We start from the raw sequence: 20,760 nt of genomic DNA, 5'->3' as shown, positions 1-20,760 counted from the left end.
CTGAATAGCTGGATTGGGCATCCTGACTATGAGGACATTGTTAAAAATGCCCGGAAGACTTCTAAAGTTGGCAGTCTTATATTTTGTTTTTTTGAAAAGCTTAAGAGTGTTAAAGCTGCTCTTAAACAATTGCATCAGTCTCAATTCAGCAATATCTCTGATAAAGTTAAAAATGCTCGACTGCAACTCAAGGAAGTTCAGACTAAATTGCTCAATGACCCACTTTCTTCTAAATTCATTCTTGAGGAGAAACTAGTTATCAAAGAGTTCACTCATCTCAAATCTATTGAACTTTCCATCTTACAACAAAGAGCCAAGATTACTCATCTACAACAGACTGATACTAATTCCAAGTTTTTCATTGCTAAAATTGCTGAAAGAAGACATCTTCAATTTATTGGTTTAATAAAGGATAAGAGTGGGGTTCTTCATTTTGGTCAGGATGGAGTTACTCATGCTTTTCAAGACTATTACTCTGCTCTTCTTGGTTCCAACCAGCCTGTCCCAGTTCTGGATCCTGATTTGTTAAGGCAAGATGGGTGTGTTTTGCCCACTGACCACCATAGTCTTCTCAGGGATGTTACTCAGCTGGAAATCAAAGAAGCAGTTTTCAGTATTGATTCTAACAGCAGTCCAGGGATTGATGGGTTTTCTTCTGGGTTTTTTAAATCTGCCTGGTCATTTATTGAAAAGGATTTTTGTGCTGCTGTGCTTAGTTTTTTCAGAACTGGCCATATGACAAAGCAAGCTAATGCTACTCTTCTTTCTTTAATTCCTAAGAAGCAGATCCCTGAATCAGTGTTGGACTACAGGCCAATATGTTGTTGCACTGTTTTTACAAAACCATTAGCAAAATCTTGGCTAATAGACTCCAGCATGTCCTACCCTCTATTGTTGGCAATAAGCAGGCAACATTTGTGAAAGGGAGATGTATTTTTGAAAATATTATGCTTTCTCAGGCTCTTGTTAAAGGCTACAACAGAAGGTATATCTCTCCCAGATGTTGAGTAAAAGTGGATATTAGAAAAGCATTTGACTCTCTTCAATGGGATTTTGTTTCACAAATGCTTCAGGTATTGGGGTTCCCTCCCTTATTTTCTAAATGGATCATGGGTTGTATCTCTAACACCTGGTATTCTTTTAAGATTAATAGAGCTATTTCAGGGTTTTTTCCTGGTAAAAGTGGCATTAGGCAAGGAGACCCTCTTTCTCCTTACCTTTTTGTCCTCAGCATGGAAATTCTTTCTAGATCTCTCAGAAGACTTTGCTCCCAACCTCAGGTTTCCTACCATCCTAAGTGTAGTAGACTTAATATCACTCATTTGATATTTGTAGATGACTTAATGATTTTTGTAATGGGAGATGTGCCCTCAGTCAATGCTGTTAAAAAAGCTCTTTCTGAGTTTGCCCTTAACTCTGGTTTACATGCCAATATTGAGAAAACTAATATCTACTTTGGAGGGGTTCCTCATTCTATAATGCAAGAGATTTTGGATGCTACTGGATTCTTTTTAGGCCACTTCCCTTTCAGATACCTTGGGCTCCCTCTTGCTACATCAAAGCTTAAAATTTCTATGTTTGATTCTTTAGTTACTAAAATTCAGAAATGTATACATCACTGGTCTTCTCAAGCTCTTTCCTATGCTGGTAGGGCACAGCTTCTGAACTCAGTGATTTTTGGTTTGGATAATTTCTGGTGTTCCAGTCTCCTTCTTCCAAAGGAGGTCATTCATCACATAAATAAACTTAGTAAGGATTTCTTTTGGAATATTCCAGCGGGTAATAGAAGATTAGTGTTCAAAAGCTGGTCTACCATTTGTGCTCCTTGGACCTATGGTGGCTTCAATATTAAGGATCTCCTCTTTTGGAATCAAGCTTTAATTATGAAATGGGTTTGGAAGCTTTCTCTCCCTGCAACTGGCTTGTGGGCACACTAGATTAAGACATATGTCCTGAAATAGGAATCTATTTGGTTAGTTATCAGTAAAGAACAGTTTCCTTCTTGTTTCAAGGATATTCTCAAACCTAGGGACGTCTTTGTCTCTCTCTCAGGGTTTGCTCAGCAAGCTCAGCACCAGCTAAATGCTTGGTGTGCTGGTTCTCATATCCCTGCTAACCTTCTCTACTTATTCTTCAGGCAGCCTACTCCTGTTGGGGATTGGGCTACTAGTCTAACCTACTCAGGGATCCTGCCTAGTCACAGGATTATCTCTTCTATGACAGTTCAGGGCCAGCTTGCTATTGTGGATAATCTTCAAAGAAGAGGCTTCTCTCTTGCTAACAGATGTTGTCTGTGTGAGACCCATTGTAATACCCCGTATTTTATATTGCCTATCGAGTCGAGTAATTGTTTAGTCGTGTTGATATCGTAAGACCAAGTTACTCGTAAACTTGTTGAGACGGGTTTAACTGAACGATAGCTTACCCATTTACCAATCACGTTACCTATACCCATGACCCATATCACGTTACCCATACCCATGACCCATTTACCTTCTAACTTGATCTTTAACCTAAGTTTTTAACCTAATTTTACCCTAACCATACACACCCCTCATCTCACACGCCTCCCTCCTTCACCAACACCAAAACACCAGAATTCACGCATAGAGAGGGAGAGGGTGTGGCCGTGAGTGTTGACAGCAAAGCAAGGAAGAGCTAGGGACTTTTGTCGACGGCCGTGGGTGGCCCTGGTGGCGGTTGTGGTGGCGGAAAAAGGTAAGAGTCAACCCTTTCCTCTGTTTTCATTCTTCTGTCGAGTTTTTGGGTGGTTGTTCGTGCCTTGTCGAGGCATTGCTGGTGGTGGTTGGAATATTAAGGGAGTAGGGTGGTAAGGGACGAGTATAGTGGTGGTGGTTAGGGAGGTTTTGGGTGGTGGTGGTGGTTGTGAGAGGCGGCAGCGACAGGGGTAGCCAAAACAGGTTTTGGGTTACGGTTTCAGACGGGTTTAGGTGGGTAGTTTTGGGGTGGTGCCACCGTGGACTAGGGGGAGGTCGAGACGGTGGCGCTATGGTGTCTGTGTGCGTGGCCATACGGGGAGCAGAGTGGTGGTGATAGGGTGGAGTGCTGTTGACAACAGCGGTGGCTGTGGGGTTGTGTTGCGGGCTGCTGTGGTGGCAACCGTGGGAGGTGGAGTGAACCAGGGGGAGTTGGTGGCCACGGTCGACTCACCGGCGGAGTCGACCCCGGTGAGGGTGTTGGTGGGTGCTCGGAGTCGACCTTGTCCGACTGGCGGTATCCACGGTGGTAGGGGCGCGTGGGAGTTCGGGAAAAGGGTTGGAAGTCGTGGGTTTGGGCGTGTTTTAGTCGGCTTTGATTCGTTTCTTTATTGTTTAAATTATCGTATTTCGTAGTTAATTTAAATTCCCGAGTATTTAAAATAATTAGAGACGGGTTTTTGAGTCGGGTTTGTTAAAAGAGAAAAATTACTATATCGGGAAAGTTTCCATTTTAAGAAATTCTATTTTTAGTAACTTCTATTTTGGGAACGGGAATAGTTAAGTAATTGGTTATCATTTCATTATCTTTCGTAGGGCGAATTCTCGTGGATTATCACCGAGCTTCCGACTATTTTGATCTAGGTTTTGAGGTAGGGAAATACACTTGACTTACCGGTGTTATTAAATTGTGTTGATTTGTGTGTGTCATATTACCAAGCTGTGATCGTTGACTTGTCCGTGGTGGTGATTATGTTGTGTTTCATATCTTTGGAGTGTGGGTGATCGAACTGTTCGTGTCGAATATGTTATTTCATTATTTTGATAGTCGGCATAATTTCATTCATTGATATACATGTTATGTTGCATTGATTATCTTGTTGAGCATTGCATATGCATTGGAGTTAGAGGATGGTGTGGTGGTGACGATGATGAGATACGATGTGGTGTTGTGATAAGGCCCAGTGGTTCTGCAGACCTCGCCCGGTGTCCTCAACGCGAAGGGCGCGGATCGACTACGGTCGATATATATAGTCTACCCGGGGATCGGTATGGGTCAGGCGTTCGGGTTATGAGTTATGAGATATGAGTTGAGATGGAGATGGAGGTGACGGAGGAGCATGTATCATGCATATCATGTTTTATTGTTTATTGTTTTCCCTACTCAACCTCGTGGTTGACCCTGTGTATTCGTGAACACCTGTGATGAACCGTTTTATGGGGAGCAGACTTGACAGGTTTAAGAGATAGGACGGGAGCTTGATGGGCGTGATACACTGGATCAAACGACTTTGTAGCTAGATCATCATCTAGAAGACTTCACTTTTATTTACGTCAGTTCTTGTAATTTAATTTGAAAAGAGAATTTGTAATAGTTAAGTTAAAATATTATATAAATTGCCTTGGAGTTTAATTTGTTATTCACTACCTCGGGAAACCGAGATGGTAACAGCTCGTTTTATGAGGAAATGTCTTGACGAAGACTTCTTTTATAAACCGGGGTGTTACACCCATGAAGAGAACCATGCTCATCTGTTCTTTTCCTGTCCTTATTCTCATCATGTTTGGTCTTCTATTCTTCAGTGGATGAATGTAGTCAGGCCTGTTTTACCTTTCCAGCAAGAACTCTCCCTCCTGGATACTTCTTATATGCCTAGTTGGAGAAAGCATTGGTTCCAAGTTTCTATTGCAGCTGTATTTCACTCTCTGTGGACTGAAAGGAATCACAGGCTTTTTGCTCAGGAGCAGCTCTCCCCATCTGCTCTGCTTGACAAAATCAAGTTTAAGATAGTTGTTAGAATGCACATGCGACATTCTGAGCTTTTTCTAGCTAGCCTTCAGTCTGTTTAAGGTTTCCCTTTTGCTTAGTTTGAGTTGTTCTTTATTGGATAGTTTTGCAAAATATAATTTCTTTTCTTCTTAAGAAATGAAATGATAAATCTTTTGCAAAAAAAAAAAACCTCGTCTCCCCGACAACGGCGCCAAAATTTGATAGGGTATCGCACACCTATGCAAAGATAATATTTATACCCTAGCAAAACAAATGAATGTAGTACATAGGGGTCTAACCACAGAGAGACGGTAGTTGTTAATTAGTTGTTATGGATTGAACTTTTATCTTGGTAGGTTAACGGTTGATTGATTGGTTTGGTTTGATGTAATGATAAACAACAATAAAGAAAATGTCTAGGGAGGTCGGGTCACACATGCTAAGTATGTAAATGCTCATGTCAAGTTAGAAAGTTGATTTTACGATAAATTTTTAGGCTTAAAGACACTCACCTTACGATATTAATGTCAACCATAGACCGGGTCCAAGAGAAATTCTCGTTTATGACTAGGTCGTCCTACTACACATGCTTAGTCAAATCCGATTCCGTGCCTCTCGACTTATAGAATGAATTAACAAACTAAATCTATGATTACGGCCAATAACCAAAGATTAAACGTTGCGGCGTAAACATGCGATAGAAACAATTAGACAATATTAACTTATCCTCATTTTGACATTTACATATTACTTAAACATGCATGGCTCCCCTTACTCCTTAGACAAATGAGACTACTCTAATATAATGTAAATGCAAACTAAACTAATGACAAATGAAATGATAAACATAATGAAAATATGAATAGGATTACCTTGAAATGGAAGTGGGAATGGAACTTGGAAGAATAATACTTGAAATGTAAACTGTAAATAAACTTGAATGGAAATTATATTGAAATGCTTAAGGTAAAATGTTTGTAACATAAAACTAAAAGTAATTCTAATCTAAACTAAACTAAACTAAAGACTAAACTAACCTAAGACTTAGAGAGAATATTATGTGAAAAATGTATATAGAATGGTGTGTCAAAGTGTTGAAGTGTACACTCTTTATATAGGAAATGAAAGGTGAAACTTAGAGTAAATACAAGGTGTCAACCCCAAATATTTTCTCTTAATTGCTTGATTAATTACCAAAGGAATCGTAAGTGAGCCACTAATTCCATCTTAATTCACTTGGTTAAATGTGATATTAGCATCCAAAGTTTCACTAAGCATCCAAAGTTTCCACCTTAATTGGACTTCAAATCTTGGGCTTGACTTTGCATAAGACCTTATTTTGCATTTCTCATTTTAATCCATATCTTTATGCATGCAAATCCATGTAACATCTCTTGGTTAGTCCATCATTCTCTTCTATTTAGCCTTGCTTCTAATGTTTGCAATATATGTAGAATTATGCTCCTAAAAGCTCAAATACCTACAAAATATGACAAACCATGCAAATACAACTAGAATGCAATATTAGCTCAATAACACTGAGATTAGTGCAAATTAGCATTTAAAATAGATCTAAAATATGGGGTTAGAGTGTATATAAAATGGACTTATCACCGCGGTATTACAGTCTTCCCTCCTTAAAAACAACACAGCACAACACTAACTACTCACTGACAACAACCGCAACTACTCGAAGGTACCAACAACACCAACTATACATAACAAGACAACTCTTCTAAAGCTCAAAGATACCAACAACACAACCATGTTGACCTCAAACTAACCAACAACATACATACAACACCAACTATACATAACAAGACAACTCTTCCAAAGCTCAAAGATACCAACAACACAACCATGTTGACCTAAAACTAACCAAAAACATGCATGCGACCATCTCCTACCCCTTAAAAGGGAATGGTTACGTCCTCGGAACCAAACATGCCTGATCAAAAAGGTGAAGAAAACGGTCTCTCATAGACTCCTCTAGTTCCCATGTGGCCTCTTCCACATTGTGATTAGACCAAAGTACCTTTAGTAAGACGGTCTCACCATTCCTTGTCTTGCGCACTTTACGGTCTAAGATCTCCTTAGGAACTTGAGCATAAGTTAGAGACTCATCTAACTCTATGTTCTCCACCTCAAGAACATGTGATGGATCACTCACATACTTCCGGAGCTGCAAAACATGAAACACGTTGTGAACCCGATCAAGCGATGGTGGTAAAGCTAGCCTATAAGCTACTTCACCTACGCGGCTTAGAATCTCATAAGGACCGATGAACTTCTGACTTAACTTCCCTTCTTGCCAAATCTCATCACCCCTTGCATAGGTAACACTATCAAAAGGACCTTGTCACCTACTGCGAATTCAATGTCCCTGCGGTGCAAATTCGCGTAGCTCTTTTGGCGATCTTAAGCTGCTTTCATCTTTTGACAAATCATGCGAACTTGCTCAATCATGTCTTCCACCATCTGTGGCCCTAAAACCACAGTTTCAGCACTATCGTCCAAACATACCGAACTCCTGCACTTCCTGCCATACAAAGCCTCAAAACGTGCCATCCCAATGCTGGTATGATAGCTGTTGTTGTATGAAAACTCGATCAAATCCAGCCTATCATCCCAACTCCCACCAAACTCTATGGCACAAGCCCTCAACATATCCTCTAAAGTCTTGATCGTCCTCTTAATCTAACCACCTGTCGCAGGATGAAAAGTTGTACTCATCTTCAAGGTAGTTCCCATCAAGTCCTGTAACACTTGCTAAAACCGTGATATGAACCTCGCATCTCGATCTGACACTATATCCTTTGGTACCCCATGTAACCGAACCACATGCTTCCTATATCCCAAAGCTAGCTGCATCTTAGTCCAAGTGTCCTTCATCGGAATAAAGTGAGCTGACTTTGCTAAACGGTCGACGATCACCCAAATCATATTGTTACCTTGCTGAGTCCTCGGTAAACCCACGATGAAGTCTATAGAGATCGACTCCCATTTCCACTCCGGTACCTCAAGAGACTGAATCTTACCCTGTGGTCTTCGTTTCTCACCCTTTACTCTTTGACAAGTCAAACACTTAGCCACAAAATCTGCCACATCTTTCTTCATGTTAAGCCACCAAAACGTTTTCTTTAACTACTTATTGAGCTTGTCACCAGCCGGATGAACTGAATAAGGAGTGCAATGAGCCTCCGTCATGATCAACTTCTTCAAGTCCACGTCACTAGGTACACACCATCTCCCATCAAAATGAACACTCCAATCTGTGTGGATAGTGAAGGAAATGTAGATTCATATACATACTAACATACTCATATATGTCTAAATAATTTGTCATAAAATTAAAACGGATTTTATGCATGCAAACAAATAATATAATAGAGGAGAAATCATGTCCTTACATTGAAGATTTCGGTTATATTGGGCACAAGAGAGATCACCTTTCTCTCTTGTTCTTGAGCTTTCCCTTATGGATGAACAAGATCTAAGAATAAGATCTCTCCCTAAGCTTTATACCCAAGGCTTAACACTTAATCTAATTAATATTATAAGTACTAGTATAATATTAATCTAGGAGAAAATTGAACCAAAAATATTTTTAACACTTGAATATTTCGGTTTTATGAGAGAAGAAGAGGAGGATTTTTCTTCTCACTAGAACTTATATTTTGGATGATCAATTGAATGAATATTCACTAACACATTTTAGTGTAATAATAGGTAAAATTAGATGAAAAACCAATGATGGTTTTTCTCATCAAAAACCGGGTGGAAGGGGGGCTTTTAGGGGAGCCAATGCATGAACACATTTGTCTTCACAAGAATATTAGGGTTGCATGGCTAGGAATGTAGGTAATCATTGTGTTCTTATAATAATTAAACAAACACAATATTAGCTTCCACTACCCCTTAATTTCGGTACAATGGATAATATAGAGTCCATATTATTTTTGTCAATTTGTTAATATGTAACATGTCATATGTCACATAATATGTTATGTATTTTTAACACATTAAAAATCAACGTATTAGTAAAAATACGTCACATACAAAAATTGATTTGGTAATTTCATAATTACTTGTGCCGAAATATTTTACCAATTTATAAATCGTATTTACAAAAATTCATTCAATTCCGATTGTTTCCTTAAACAATAATTTCATCCGAGTAATGATACAATTCAATTACTCAGACCGTATCTTATTTAATCACATTTCAATATGATACGTAAATTTTACTTCCAAAATCGTCCGTCAATTTTCAAGTAATTTAATTAACTCGTAACATTATACGATTAATTAAATAATCAATTAAGAGTATTGCCCTTTAGGTATGACCTAGAAGTCAATCGATCACCACCGTCACACGACAAAGAAATGTCAAACTCTAGTCACCAATCATTACCGATATATGTTGACCGATTGACGATAACAATATTTACTTCCCAATTGTATTCATTTTAATGAGACTTAAACATGTGATCATCATGATCAATAGTCGTGATCGCATAATTGTCGGAGGACACATATTCCAACAATCTCCCACTTGTCCTCGACAAGTGTGCGTCACCAATTCTCTTGTCCTATTACTATCTCCCACTCAATGCAAGTTGTCTTTCAGGTCGTACTTGCAAGTGATCATATCGAGAGTGGTTTCCTCGATCTGGAGAATAACTTATTGACCGGATTCATCCACTCTGGATGTCATTCGAGCGTGGCCATGCATTTCCAGTTCATTACTCCTCGAGTGGCCCTGAGATATTGTTATAACCCTGACTAGGGGTGGACGATTCCTATCGCACTCATTCCCTTCGACTAGCCACAGCCATCATAACCCAAAATATGCCCATTTGACCCCATTTACGAAGGTCGTAGTAACACAAATCAAAGTTAATCTGAAACTGTGCCATCTTAGGAGAATAGTCTTTAGTCAAAAGAATCGACTCATTCGAATACTATAGTAGCTCTCGCCACGACCAGGCTATATAAATTTGCCAGAACTCTATAAGCGGTCATTAGGCCCGACAAAATGTTCCTAACAGTCTGCCTGTGTGATCGACTAGTCATCTCACATGACTCTATGGCACTTGAACTTGCCATCAATCGCATCACACTCTAGTCACTTCGAGACGTCACCTCATATAAGTAACTATGGGCAAAAACAATGTTAATCCATGTTCACTTTAACGGGGTTCAATTGTCTCTACAACCCGTTTGGATATAACAATGTACAAGGTGAGTTATTAATAACTCAAACGACAAATGTCGACATCACACTCGGGTAGTCAATATCATATTACAACCTTGTGATGTATATCGTAAGTGTAACCACTTATTGATTGCAATAGAAGTTTAACATGCCATGTGTCCATGTGTTCAAACTTCTTACACTTGCAATCTCCTTCAGATTCATGTTCTCTCTCATAGCATGAATCTTACCAAGTACATATCAAGGTTCCCGACCTTGGTTTCGGTTCTTTAACTTGAAAGAACTTCCTTATCGATTATCACATAACGAACGAATTTGTGATAAATGACATAACTTGTACTGATCAAGTATTTCATCCACACATAATGCACTAGGTATATGTTTTGTAGAATCTTGTAACAACTGACAAGATTATTAGCTTAGTACTTTTCACAAGTCCTAGCTTAACTAGGAAAGATTATCTTGAATAACCTCTTATTCAACCAAGCATCTTTCCAAAACTTCTCATTTCTCCTTTTAGGCTTGAAAGATTTGGGATTCTCATAAATCCTTATATGTGCTCGGATTTTCTACAATATGTGCAACCTCTTAACACACAATGGAACATTCCGTCAATCACCGAAATCGCTCATCGGATTCTACTTGAGAATTCATGACGTTTCTATTATGGCTCACCAATCAATCATCATGCTCTTACGCATATGATTCACAATTGGACACGTACATGATTATTCTAATGGCGGAAACATTAGTTATTGATAATCATGAGATCAACCGTTTTTAGGTTCAATGAACTACCATGACTGCTAATGGTAATCCCATTTTCATTCATATGAATAACCTATGTATATGTTGATATGATGTGTATCTCTTAATACTAATCCAACATCCCTTGATGTAATTGGATTCATCACAGTCCATTTTCATCCAGAATTGAAAACTCAAAAGCTTCTTTATGAAAGAAGGTATTAGCTCGTCATTCTTTAATGAGTGATGAGTCGTAAAATTCAAAAGATGATAACTCCCACTAAATTCCATGTCTTCACATGAGAATTTCCTAACTCCCACTCAATTCTACACATTTCGAAATTGACTTCTCAATCGAATTTTATCAAGAATTGTAATATAAATTGCATTGCCAAGTTATTAGGATAAAACCATATATGTTCCCATCATATCCTTTCAAAATACCTATTTTGAAGTGGTCTCATCTCAACCTTACGGAAAGGGATTTTAAATTCCCAACACACTCATGTCATAATGATGTGTAGTAATGTCTTTATTCAAATATAAACAATATCTAGAATACGTCCTTCACAATTACCCTTTTGGAAGGAGGTTTAACCATTTCATAGGGAGGTTAAGCAATGACATTTGCGTGGTTAAAACTTTGGCCATTGAAGATATCGGTATATCAATCTTTGCAACTCGATCATAACTAGTATGTTACTTTGATTCATTTAGGCTCTTAAGTAAATCTCAAGGTTGAAACTATTGGTCAAATGTTTCATAAACATAGTCAAAAACTTGTTAAGACTTTACATTAGTCATTTTCTTCCAAAACCTTCTTTTGGTCTCCTCGTGTAGTTATCTTGAGAATATTCTCTTATGATTACTACACTTGGTCTCTTTAGTCATATAGAACTAACTTGAGACCATAGATCTCATCTATTTGGCATACTATGTAAATAGATATACCTTCATACAAATCATTTTCTCTTGCGTAGATCTTCATTTACACAAGTACACAATTTTATCTTGCCTTCACAATTTTATCTTGCCTTGTGTGTTGTGTCCTCATTTTTCTCCCACTCTATCTTTAGAATAAATACACTAAACATTCAAAGATAGCATATGAGACACAAATTAATGATGTTGAAGTATAAAGAGAATTATCTCATAGATTGACTAACAGTTATTGATTTTATATGAGTTCTTGGTGATTGACTTTCCTTTAAGAGAGTTCATAGACTCAAAATCACTTTATAAATGATCATTCACATGCCTTGAGCAAGTGGACATATAATGAAACCCGTCATTATAATTGTCTTATTAGATCACCTTTAAGTGAATAATCTTATGTTTCAAAACGCAAGCATTTAAAGATGAAATTTTAGAACATAAAGGATAAATGATAAAAACGGGTGACTTGGGTTGCAAACCAAGTCACCATCATCCAAAATACAACTCATTATCCAAAATACTTTTCCATGTCGAACACGGAAACTTAAAGTTCTAAAATCCAAAACATTACTTAAAATAAGACAATGAAAAACAAAGCTCCATAAAAGCTATCCTTAGCTTCTCCATGGTTTCTCATGCTTGTTTTTCTTTTCCCTTGTCTTTGCTTGGTGGAGGCCCTATTTACAATAAAAAGGGAGATACATTATCACAACTTTGCATCACATTACCATAGTTGTATTAGAAACATAAAAGAAGGTTAGTCATTTACCTACTGGAGTGATCTTTCCAGCTTTGATATCACCAAGGTATTTGGAACAATTTCTTTTCCAATGACCCATGCCATTACAATAATGGCATTTATCAAGAGGACCCTTCTTGACTTTGGAGGTGCTAGCTTCACAAGACTTAGCTTTGGTGAATGTGGGAGCTTGCTTCTTGCCCTTTCTCCCATTCTTCTTGAACTTCCCCTTACTCTTTGTGCTTATGTTAAGCACATCCTTGGGAGGGTTCACATTTAACCCCATGTCCCTCTCGGCTTGCACAAGTAACTTGTGCAACTCCTCAAGAGACACGTCCTTGTCTTGCATGTTGAAATTCACCCGGAATTGCACATATGCCTTGACTTTGGACAAGGAGTGTAGAATCCTATCTACGATGAGTTCTTTGGGGATTTCAACCTTTTGAATTTTCAAGGTCTCGACAAGCTCCATGAGTTTGAGCACATGAGGGCTAACCTTTTGGCCCTCTTTGAAGTCGAGATTAAAGAATGCCGCGGCCGCCTCATATTGGACGATCCGCGGAGTTTGTGAAAACATGGTCACAAGTTTGGAGTAAATCTCATTAGCATTGCCCATTTTAAAGGCTCTCCTTTGGAGGTCCGCCTCCATCGCAAATATTAAGACATTTTTCATTGCGGCGGACTCCTTTTGGTAAGCCTCATATGCTTCCCTAGTGGCCGCGGTGGACCTAGTGGAGGGTTCGGGTGGAGAGGCCTCGGTAAGGTAACGAAGCTTGTCGTCACCTTCGGCGGCTAATTTGAGTTGGGCATCCCATTCGTTGAAATTTGACCCATTCTTTTCAAGTTTACATCGATCCATAAAGGATCGGAGCCAAGACGAACTAGCGAGTGGTGTAGCATTAGGAGTTGGTGTTGCCATTTGTTATGAAAAAGAAGTGGTCTACAAAACAAAATATAAGGAGTAAAACAATTGTCGTTTTAATAATACTCGTAAAAATGTATGATTTAAACAAGTTATTTGCATTTTCTAGTGACCTCTACCCAACTAGATAAATGATTCCAAGACCCAAATTCATATCGACTTAGGCACGGTGGGGCCGATACATCCTTTATCAATATAACTCGGTGGATTAACGTTTAATCGATTCTACTTTTAGAACTCTTGGTCGATAATATTACATTAACAATTATCTATAGCCCAAAACACATCGACAAGGGCACGGTGGGGCCGATACATCCCTTATCAAATACTTTTGTTGAGTTCAATCCAAATTTCGAATAAATGTGTCCATGATCCAAACCCACATTAACTTGGGCACGGTGGGGCCGATACATCCCTCATCAACATGAATTCGGTGGATTAACATTCATCACCCACTTCCCCTACGTAACAAGGTTTGTACCCCGGTGTGGCCGAGTGCACTCCCTCACGAAATAGGTTTTCATGGTTTCTACTATTTGGTAAGGCTATGTCTCAATTGATAGTTTTAGCGAGAGGTCATGTCAATTTATTATCTATCACGTTTTAAGTGAACTAAAGCGGTGAACTACGATAATTCTAATTGACACGGTCGATAAACTCGATAAAAGACAATGCATGTTTAGTTATGGCGATTTAGTTTTTTGGATTTAAAGTTGTACTTAATTATGACTATTAAGTGCATAAACTCTAAATAAGAATATAAACTTGTTAAGATACAAAAGAGGTTTTCACCTTTGTGACCCTTTACACCATGATTTGATGTATGGCTAGCCCATCATCAAGGTGATTATATTCTAAACCAAACTAGAATGATATATCATGAAGATGATGTAAGACTCAAATTGGTAACCCAAGATTAAACCTTAAATTTTGGAATGATGAACGCAAAGAGTTATCGAGTACTCTTGAAACCATTAGATTGTTAATGGTATATGCGTATCTTGTATTCAAAGCAAGATGTCTCGTGCCTTTTGGTTGAAAAGGAGATCGAGGTTGTAAATCATCGATCCAAAATAGGTTGATCATTTTCTTTTACCAACGATTTAAGTTGACGCTAATATGTTCACTTAATAAGGTAAATAGAGAAATCTTTGAAGAATTTCAAAGAGTTCAAGGAATTACGATTTAGTCGTGATGGGATTATCAAAGTGAAGACTTTGATATAAGCCAAATGAATTGTGATATAGTAACACAAATTAATCTCTCTTAGCACGCATTATGGAATAATGTGTGGTTGGATAAGAATTCAAACGCTATTGAATATGGTTTGGACTTCAATCAAGTTACCTTGGGTTACTTGATTCCTTTTTGGGAATTTATCATTTTGTCTAAATTATTTTCCACTAAATCATATGAGATATGAAATGGTAATGTACCATGTTTGTAAGTTTTCACAAGAAACAAATGCTCATTTTTCCATTGCAATTATCACGAGTACGACGGGTTTGCGGCTCGTGAAGCTGTCTTACTAAAATACAACTTTATTTCTAGAAGACAGAGTGGGAGAAATTATTCAAGAGCCACAAAGAATGTTATGTCGCAAGAAACTGGTCTTTCTTGGCTACATGAGACGTTTTGTGTAAGACATTGTTTCTTCAAAACCTAGGAGGTTAAATTCGTCACTTGTTAAAAATGATGAATTAATGCTACTTTTAAGAAAGTAAAGAGCTTATAACTTACAAAAGAAATTGTTTGATTCAAGTTGATTACTTCTAGAAAGTAATGAACATATGACTTACATAAGAGTGTTTAAGTCACAACTCAATATAAGGCTTAGAGCCATGAAAATCCGAAATAAAAGGGCTTGATTAGTTGCAAAGGGTTTTGCACTAATAAAGACAGTTTTCAAGGCTTGATTGGTTGCAAAGATTTTTGCACCAATTGAAATGCTTAAGTCTATTTGGATCTTCTTAGGGATTGTGTTTCATTATTATGAAATACATAACGAGTGAATCTAAAACACACTTCTTCAATAGAAGGAATGTATTCAATACATGTCATGAGTTTTATAGATTCTTGCAATCCTAAGATAATGTGAAACTTAAGAGAGAATCTTAAGTAGGACATCAATGAGTTGGAATCAACATTTTGATTATGTGATAAAACATTTCTCGATAAGTCGAGAAGTTGTGTTTATACATGAAGTTTAGTGGGAGTTACGGAATTTTAATTAGTCCGATATGTGGATGACATATTGATCATTGAGAATGATTTAAGACTTTTGGAGTATTATAATACATCTTGAATATCCGAATTATGAATATAAATCCACATGATATTAGCGTCAGTAAGAAGTCTTATGTTGATAAGATTCATGACTAGTTCAATTAAAATTGAACATATTTGATTGATTCCATTTGCTTCCATTGCGGATCAATTAAATGAGTAATGATGTATAACACTTCATATACTTTGAGTATGATGAATTGTTTTCAAAATCGAATTTAAGTAATCTTTACCTAGAATATAAAGATTACCCTTAAGTGCTTGCAGAAGCATTAAGGAAGTAAAGCAAAGTGTTTATGATGCAATTTTGTGTAAGGGTGTTACACAAGTGACAATTGACAATTGAGATTGCGCATGGTTTCAGACAAAACCATAATCAAAACACATTAGGATGGTTAAGATACCATTGTGGCTATGTTAATTAAGAAGTAGATTTTCTAGAATCGTTCTGGATAATAAAGAACAATAAGAGATATTTATAACGGAAATTGAGTACACTTGCAATCATGAGATGTGCAAGAGGATGAGTCCCACACACTGTGAAAACAGTGGGAGCTATTCTTAGGCTAGAGGACCTATGTCTTGATTGGATCTCGACACGTACTCAGAAAGTTTTGTGATGCAAATGTATACATTACAAAGGAAAACGAGTATGTAGTAAGGTTGAGTAAGGTACAAGAAATTGATAAAACCTACTAACCAAAGCCTTCTCAAAGGCTAAACATGATGAGTCATGTCATTTCAATTGAATTGAAATTAACAACTACATGCAAGATCAAATTAGATTATAGAATATGAAATAGTAATCAGGCATTGACTATTCATATGTGATAATCGCATTTGTCGTTCGAGTTTTTCTTTAAAAACTCCTTTTATGCTTTGTTACATCCAAACGGGTTGTAGTGACAATTGAACCCCGTTAAAGTGAACACGGATTAACATTGTATTCGCCCATAGTCACTTGTATGAGGTGACGTCTCGAAGTGACTAGAGTGTGATGCGATTGATGGCAAGTTCAAATGCCATAGAGTCATGTGAGATGACTAGTCGATCACATAGGCGGATCGTTAGGAACTTTTTGTCGAGCCTTATGACCGCTTATAGAGTTCTGGCAAATTTATATAGCCTGGTCGTGGCGAGAGTTGCTATAGTATTCAAATGAGTCGATTCTTTTGACTAAAGACTATTCACCTAAGATGGCTCGATTTGATTAACTTTGATTTGTGTTACTACGACCTTCGTAAATGGGGTCAAATGGGCATATTTTGGGTTATGATGGCTGTGGCTAGTCGAAGGGAATGAGTGCGATAGGAATTGTCCATCCCCTTGTCAGGGTTAAAACAATATCTCGGGGCCACTCGAGGAGTAATGAATCGAAATGCGTGGCCACGCTCGGAAAGTATCTATGATAGATAAGTCCCAGTCAATCGGTTATTCTCCGGATCGAGGAAACCACTCTCGATATGATCACTTGCAAGTACGACCTAAAAGACACCTTGCATTGAGTGGGAGATAGTAATAGGACAAGAGAATTGGTGACGCACACTTGTCGAGGACAAGTGGGAGATTGTTGGAATATGTGTCCTCCGACAATAATGCGATCACGACTATTGATCATGATGATCACATGTTTAAGTCTCATTAAAATGAATACAAGTGGGAAGTAATATTGTTACTATCAACTGGTCAACATATATCGGTAATGATTGGTTGACTAGAGTTTGACATTATTGTCGTGTGACGGTGGTGATCGATTGACCCCTAGGTCATACCTAAAGGGTAATACTCTTAATTGATTATTTAATTAATCGTATAATGTTGAGAGTTAATTAAATTACTTGAAAATTGACGGACGATTTTGGAAGTAAAATTTACGTATCATATTGAAATGTGATTAAATAAGATACGGTCTGAGTAATTGAATTGTATCATTACTCGGATGAAATAATTGTTTAATGTAACAATTAAATTGAATGAATTGTTATAAATACAATCAGTTGTAATTTATAAATGGTAAAATTTTTGGCACAAGTAATTATGAAATTACTAAGTCGATTTTTGTATGTGACGTATTTTTGATGATACGTTGATTTTTAATATGTTAAAAATACATAACAAATTTATGTGACATGTGACATGTGACATATTGACAATTGACAAAAATAATATGGAATCCATATTAACTCAAGTGGGCCGAAAATTAGAGGAGTTTTAAGCTAATTATATGTGAATTATAATTAGTGGAGGGCATGATGATTACCCTAGTAACTAGCCATGCAACCCTATGGTTTATTGTAAAGAACAATTTTTCCATGCATTGGCTCTCCTCCCACTACCCTTGTCCGGTTTTTAAGAAGAGAAAAACATTTGGTTTTTCTCTTAATTTTTACCTCATATACAATAATGTAATTGTATTGTTCATTCACCTTTTTACTCATCCAAAATAAGATTTCTAGAGAGATAAAAAGCTCTCTTATTCTTCCTCATAAAAACCGAAAATATCAAGTGTATTGTAATATTTTTGGGTCATTTTTCTACTAAATTAATATTGTACTAGTTCTTATAATATTAATTAGATTAAGTGTTAAGCCTTGGGTATAAAGCTTAGGGAGAGATCTTATACTTAGATCTTATTCATCCATAAGGAAAAGCTCAAGATCAAAAGAGAAAGGTGATCTCTTTTGTGCCCTTAAATCCGAAATCCACAATGTAAGGACATGATTTCTCTTCTATTATATTATTTGTTTGCATGCATAAAATCCGTTTTAATTTTATGACAAATTAATTTAGACATATATGAGTATGTTAATATGTATATGAATCTACATTTCCTTCAATTTGAAGGAAATGTAGATTCATATACATACTAACATACTCATATATGTCTAAATAATTTGTCATAAAATTAAAACGGATTTTATGCATGCAAACAAATAATATAATAGAGGAGAAATCATGTCCTTACATTGAAGATTTCGGTTATATTGGGCACAAGAGAGATCACCTTTCTCTCTTGTTCTTGAGCTTTCCCTTATGGATGAACAAGATCTAAGAATAAGATCTCTCCCTAAGCTTTATACCCAAGGCTTAACACTTAATCTAATTAATATTATAAGTACTAGTATAATATTAATCTAGGAGAAAATTGAACCAAAAATATTTTTAACACTTGAATATTTCGGTTTTATGAGAGAAGAAGAGGAGGATTTTTCTTCTCACTAGAACTTATATTTTGGATGATCCATTGAATGAATATTCACTAACACATTTTAGTGTAATAATAGGTAAAATTAGATGAAAAACCAATGATGGTTTTTCTCATCAAAAACCGGGTGGAAGGGGGGCTTTTAGGGGAGCCAATGCATGAACACATTTGTCTTCACAAGAATATTAGGGTTGCATGGCTAGGAATGTAGGTAATCATTGTGTTCTTATAATAATTAAACAAACACAATATTAGCTTCCACTACCCCTTAATTTCGGTACAATGGATAATATAGAGTCCATATTATTTTTGTCAATTTGTTAATATGTAACATGTCATATGTCACATAATATGTTATGTATTTTTAACACATTAAAAATCAACGTATTAGTAAAAATACGTCACATACAAAAATTGATTTGGTAATTTCATAATTACTTGTGCCAAAATATTTTACCAATTTATAAATCGTATTTACAAAAATTCATTCAATTCCGATTGTTTCCTTAAACAATAATTTCATCCGAGTAATGATACAATTCAATTACTCAGACCGTATCTTATTTAATCACATTTCAATATGATACGTAAATTTTACTTCCAAAATCGTCCGTCAATTTTCAAGTAATTTAATTAACTCGTAACATTATACGATTAATTAAATAATCAATTAAGAGTATTGCCCTTTAGGTATGACCTAGGGGGTCAACTGATCACCACCGTCACACGACAAAAGAATGTCAAACTCTAGTCACCAATCATTACCGATATATGTTGACCAGATTGGCTGACAAGAATAATATTACTTCCCAATTGTATTCATTTTAATGAGACTTAAACATGTGATCATCATGATCAATAGTCGTGATCGCATTATTGTCGGAGGACACATATTCCAACAGATAGAAAACTTTGAAACTGTGCCACTCTCTACCCTTGACTTCCACTCTTGAATCTTGGTGATACGGTCGTTATATACCAAAAAAAAATACCTAAGTATAACCAACAGAAGCTAGCGATAAGTTGGGTCGATCTCCACAGGGAGGCAAGATATCTATCTATAAGTCCGTCTATCTAGTCACAATTCGGGGGCTTTAATTTGTTTTCTAAAGCTACTGAAGGCAAAGGTCAAGAGAAGTAAAGATAAGAGCAATAAAGCGAGAAAATAAAAGATATGTGATCAGATAAAGGAGGTATGTCGGGATTTCGATTCACCATGGCAGTTCATCGACTCAGTCATAAATAGTCTAGACAATCTACTGTGACAAGGGCAAGGGAAAGGTCCTTCCGGTCTGCTATCCACCCTATATTTCCACTAACTTAACTTTCGTCCTCATTAGGGTAGTCTATTGTTCATAGCAGGTTTGTTCATTCCAATCTTCCAATCCAGGAACGAAATTAACCAGATTAAAGTTATTTAGAAGCGTGCACTCAACTAAAGATGTTACAGTTATATTGCTATGGTCACAGATTCTCACAAATAAATCATATAGCCTATTCACAACATCATCACTTTACTACCATGGCTCCCCTAGTCCTAACATAAGGAGATTAGCTACTCATGCTATCGATGCAATCAACAACAATAAACATAAAATTGCTAAGGGTAAACATAGTAGATAGATTAATATTAAGCATAAACTAAACAAATCGATAACATTAGAATAATAGAATAAGGATTAAGTGAAACAAAGTATTGGATTAAGATTAAAAAGAAGAGAAAGATTACAATAAAGCAAATCCGGCGTAAAGAACAAGTAGCAGTGATTAAGAGCAAAGTTCCAGAGATTAAGAGTAATTAAGAGTGTGAAGAAGTGTTAATGACCTAATGACGACTTCCCTTATATAGGGAAGCGTTTTTATTAATAAAATAAACCTAACACAGAACAATTAACCCGTGTAATCTAGATAATCACTCGATCGAGGCTTTTTATTCCTCTCGTCGAGTGAGTCTTCAGCAAAACCGTTCGATCGAGCAACTGAGGCTCTCGATCGAACAC

At 36.8% G+C, this 20,760-nt stretch overlaps 1 protein-coding gene across 1 annotated transcript; it reads left to right on the top strand.

Moving 5' to 3' along the window:
- The first annotated feature begins 1,109 nt into the window (after positions 1-1,109).
- LOC141630660 (uncharacterized) lies at positions 1,110-4,787 on the top strand. The gene is made up of 4 exons (XM_074443435.1): positions 1,110-1,724; positions 1,962-2,307; positions 3,534-3,589; positions 4,521-4,787. The coding sequence occupies exons 1-4, from the start codon at positions 1,110-1,112 to the stop codon at positions 4,785-4,787; spliced, it is 1,284 nt and encodes a 427-aa protein (XP_074299536.1).
- The last annotated feature ends 15,973 nt before the right edge of the window (positions 4,788-20,760 follow it).

Source organism: Silene latifolia, chromosome Y (assembly GCF_048544455.1).
Source record: "Silene latifolia isolate original U9 population chromosome Y, ASM4854445v1, whole genome shotgun sequence".
NCBI lineage: Eukaryota > Viridiplantae > Streptophyta > Magnoliopsida > Caryophyllales > Caryophyllaceae > Silene > Silene latifolia.
Note: the sequence above shows the minus strand (reverse complement) of the source record. Positions and strands in the feature narration are given on the sequence as shown.

Bases quoted from the DNA above. Each gene is read 5' to 3' on its own strand.
- LOC141630660 (XM_074443435.1), top strand. From the start codon at position 1,110: ATGGGTTGTATCTCTAACACCTGGTATTCTTTTAAGATTAATAGAGCT. The intron at 2,308-3,533 runs GTAATACCCCGT...TATCTTTCGTAG, and splicing joins TTGTCTGTGTGAGACCCATT to GGCGAATTCTCGTGGATTAT. The intron at 3,590-4,520 runs GTAGGGAAATAC...TCTATTCTTCAG, and splicing joins ATTTTGATCTAGGTTTTGAG to TGGATGAATGTAGTCAGGCC.